Below are 3,060 nucleotides of genomic sequence, written 5' to 3'. Positions count from 1 at the left end.
AAGATCAGTGAGGGGCCGGGGGTCGAAGGTTCAGCAGAGGAAGAGAGACCTAACGCTGGGGGCTTTGGAGAAGGCCCCCCTCAGACCCAGAGCTCTGTGCCCACTTGGGGAGGCCAGGGGCATCTATGCGGCCTGTGGGATGCTGCCATGCGCCTTGGGTCAGCGCCGGCAGCCGGCCCGAGGCGCCCTGGCTCTGGCGATGGGAGGAGTGGGTGGTTTGGAGGAGGCTGTGTCAGGATGTTTTTTGCTTTGGCTATTTGACCGTAGAGAGGGAGAGAGGAGAAGGGGAGAGAGAGGGGAGTAGAGAAGAGGGTGAAAACGGGAGTTTCATGTGGTCTAAGGGACAGGGAGAGGGAGAGGGGAGGAGGATGAGGGGGGGCGTGGTAGAGAACGGGTGTTGTTTTTTGCTAGGAAGCAAACAGGTGACATCCTGAAAGAGGGGGTTCCCGAGTCCCTCTGTGCATCCGTGTGTCCGTTTCTTGAAGCATTTGGGAGCTGGGAGAGTGTGTTTCTAGTCACCAGGGGGTTTGAACACGGTGGGCTGTTCTCCTGGCAATGGGGGTGTGGCCGTGGGGAGGCAGTGGGAGCTGGACGCTCCCGGTACGGGGCCCTCACAGGCTGCCGGGGCCTGCTGACGACTGAGGGGACACGTGAGTTGTGAATGTGCGCGTCTGTTCAAGGCCAAGAGGCTCGCAAAGCAGGCCTAAACTCCGAAGAACGAAGAACGTTTGTAACTACCCGCCCTGAAAGGTCGTTAACTGGACAACCTCCTCGTAAACGGCTCCCCGTCCCCACCCTCACTGCCCCGGAGAGGGCTGAATTCAGAGCCCGCGTCAGGAGAAGGTCTTTGGTGGCAGTGCCCCAGGTGAGGGGGGCACCTCGAGGGCAGGCTCGGGGACCGGGGATGGGGCAGGGAGGTGCAGGGGAGACACCAGAGTGCAATGAGCTGCTGGGCAGGCTGGGGGAGGCTGGGCGGTGGCCCGGGCAGGGAGTGGGGCATGGGACTGGGGACGTGGGCACCATCCTAATCGCTCGACACGTGGTTCTCGTTCTGTAGCTGGTGCCAGCGCTCGATCTTCTTGTCTTTGTTTTTCAGACACTCGTACCAGTGTTTTAAGCGCTCTCCTTTGGCCGAGATCCCCAGCTGGCAGCCTCCTGGATGATAAGAGAAGGTGGGGACCGGTGGTCAGAGCCGAGGGACGTGCGGGGCTCTCATTCTGGGCCCAAAGGTCTAGCTGGGGGAAAACGGCCACCAAGCAGTGACGCCCTCCCGTGCCTTGGGATCCGTTCTCTGTCGAGGGTGGTTATCACGTTGTTATTACTACTGGCCTCTGCCCACTCAAGAGCCCGCAGCGGATCCTACTGCAGCACCAAGTCACAACCTCACTGTCTGTTTTTTATGACTTCCTCCAAATCCCCACCCACCCATGGAAACTCATCTCCCACTGCTTTTGGGAACTCAGCGTCTATTTCCAGAGTTACTTTCGTCGCCCTGCTCAATCCTGTCCCCACCCACGCCTTTGCTCCAGCCGTGCCCCTGGCCTGGAGTTCCCTCCCTGCTCTGTCTTTAATCACTGTTCTTCCTCAGTATTTGGAGGGGGACTAGAAAAACTGGAACTTTCATCCTTGACTTGCAAACAGGTTAAGGAGACTTCCTTTGCACAGACCCACCCTCCTGGGATTTAACTCTTCTGCTCGAGGCGATTTGTTCAGCAAATAACCGGTCATGACCCAATCTCCCCAACTTGTGAAGCCCTGTCGTCACCTAAAGGCATTCCCAAATGGGATCCAAATCAGGACCGTGGGTCCTGACTTTGCGTCTGGATGACGTCATGCCAAAGGAGAAGACGGGTCACCCTCCCTCAGCCTGCCGCCCTGGGTGAGGCCCGCCCACCCTGCCCCAGCCTGCCGCCCTGGGTGAGGCTCCCCTCCCAGATGAGGACGGACGGGGGCGTTTGCTCTGGGAGCGGGGCGCACTCACCGATGTAATCGTTGGACTTGCCGATGTCGTAGTCCCAGACTGAGATGTCCAGTGACTTCTTCGCCAGGTCACTGTGTTTGATGTCATAGAAGAACTCCTGGATGCAAGAGAGGAGGACTTGTGAGTGAGAGGGTCCCCAGAGCCTTTGGCACTGGGAGCTAAGTAAGAGGGTAAGTCCTAGGGCTTCACGGGCCAAGGGGACGCCCTTAAATGGCACAGGGAGCAAGGGGGCCTTCCTGCTCTCAACCTCTTCCCCAGGCCCAACAATTCCCTTTTAACGAATATTCTGTATAACAAAGTCCCGCAAGCCCTATAATTCTCTTTTCAATGACTTGCTGTTTGCAAATGGGAAGACTGGTGTGTTTTTGGTTTGTTTGTTTTTTAAGAGAGCTGGTTCTGGTCAAGTTTCCTTGACGGCAGATAGCCATGAACTCAGTCCTTCCATTCTGGTAACTTCTAAAGTAGGTTTTCCCGTCTCCATCATTTAGAGGTTAAAGGTAGTTGAGGAGACTGGTACCGACATGAGGGGTAGGTGTTTCCATTTCTAGACGATCTGATTTTTTAAATAAATTTTCTGCTTAATTATAAAATTCACCCATGATCATTGTTAACCAAGGAAGCGAACAACAACAAAACCCCAAACCTGTAATCTAACTACCCAAGAATACCCACTGTCAACATTTCTAGGCGTGACCACACTGATGAATGTTTTAAAAAATATGAATATTAATTTGGATTTATGAAATCTTTGAGCATTATACTATGTGCAGTATAATGTGAATATACTGTACTGTAGCTTTCTTTTTCCGTTTTATAGCACATAGTAGAAAAGTATTTTAGCATGCCAGCAAATATTTTTCTGCATCGGCATTTCAACAGCTTCAATTAATGGCTGTGTGGCTGCACCATAACCTAACGCCTGACACCTGAGCATTTAGTTTGTTTGCAATTTTTCACGATCATTAATGATATGCTAGCAGGCAACCTGGCAGCTCAACCACGTGTACATCCACGATGATTCATTTAGGATAAGTTTTGAGAATTGTTTTACGGAGTTTGTAAAATTTTAAGATAGAGCG

The 3,060-nt window shown here is 53.2% G+C and overlaps 1 protein-coding gene across 1 annotated transcript in view; it reads right to left on the bottom strand.

Moving 5' to 3' along the window:
• Positions 1 to 1,024: 1,024 nt before the first annotated feature.
• Positions 1,025 to 3,060, bottom strand: part of RPH3A (rabphilin 3A) — a 70,304-nt gene continuing 68,268 nt past the window's right edge. Inside the window, exon 17 of the mRNA XM_011356055.2 lies at positions 1,025 to 1,155. Within this exon, the coding sequence (XP_011354357.1) occupies positions 1,025 to 1,155 (131 nt within the window). The remainder of the gene's footprint in view (positions 1,156 to 3,060) is intronic.

The sequence above is a fragment of the Pteropus vampyrus genome, unplaced genomic scaffold (assembly GCF_000151845.1).
Source record: "Pteropus vampyrus isolate Shadow unplaced genomic scaffold, Pvam_2.0 Scaffold23, whole genome shotgun sequence".
NCBI lineage: Eukaryota > Metazoa > Chordata > Mammalia > Chiroptera > Pteropodidae > Pteropus > Pteropus vampyrus.
This window is presented reverse-complemented; position numbering and strand designations above follow the sequence as displayed.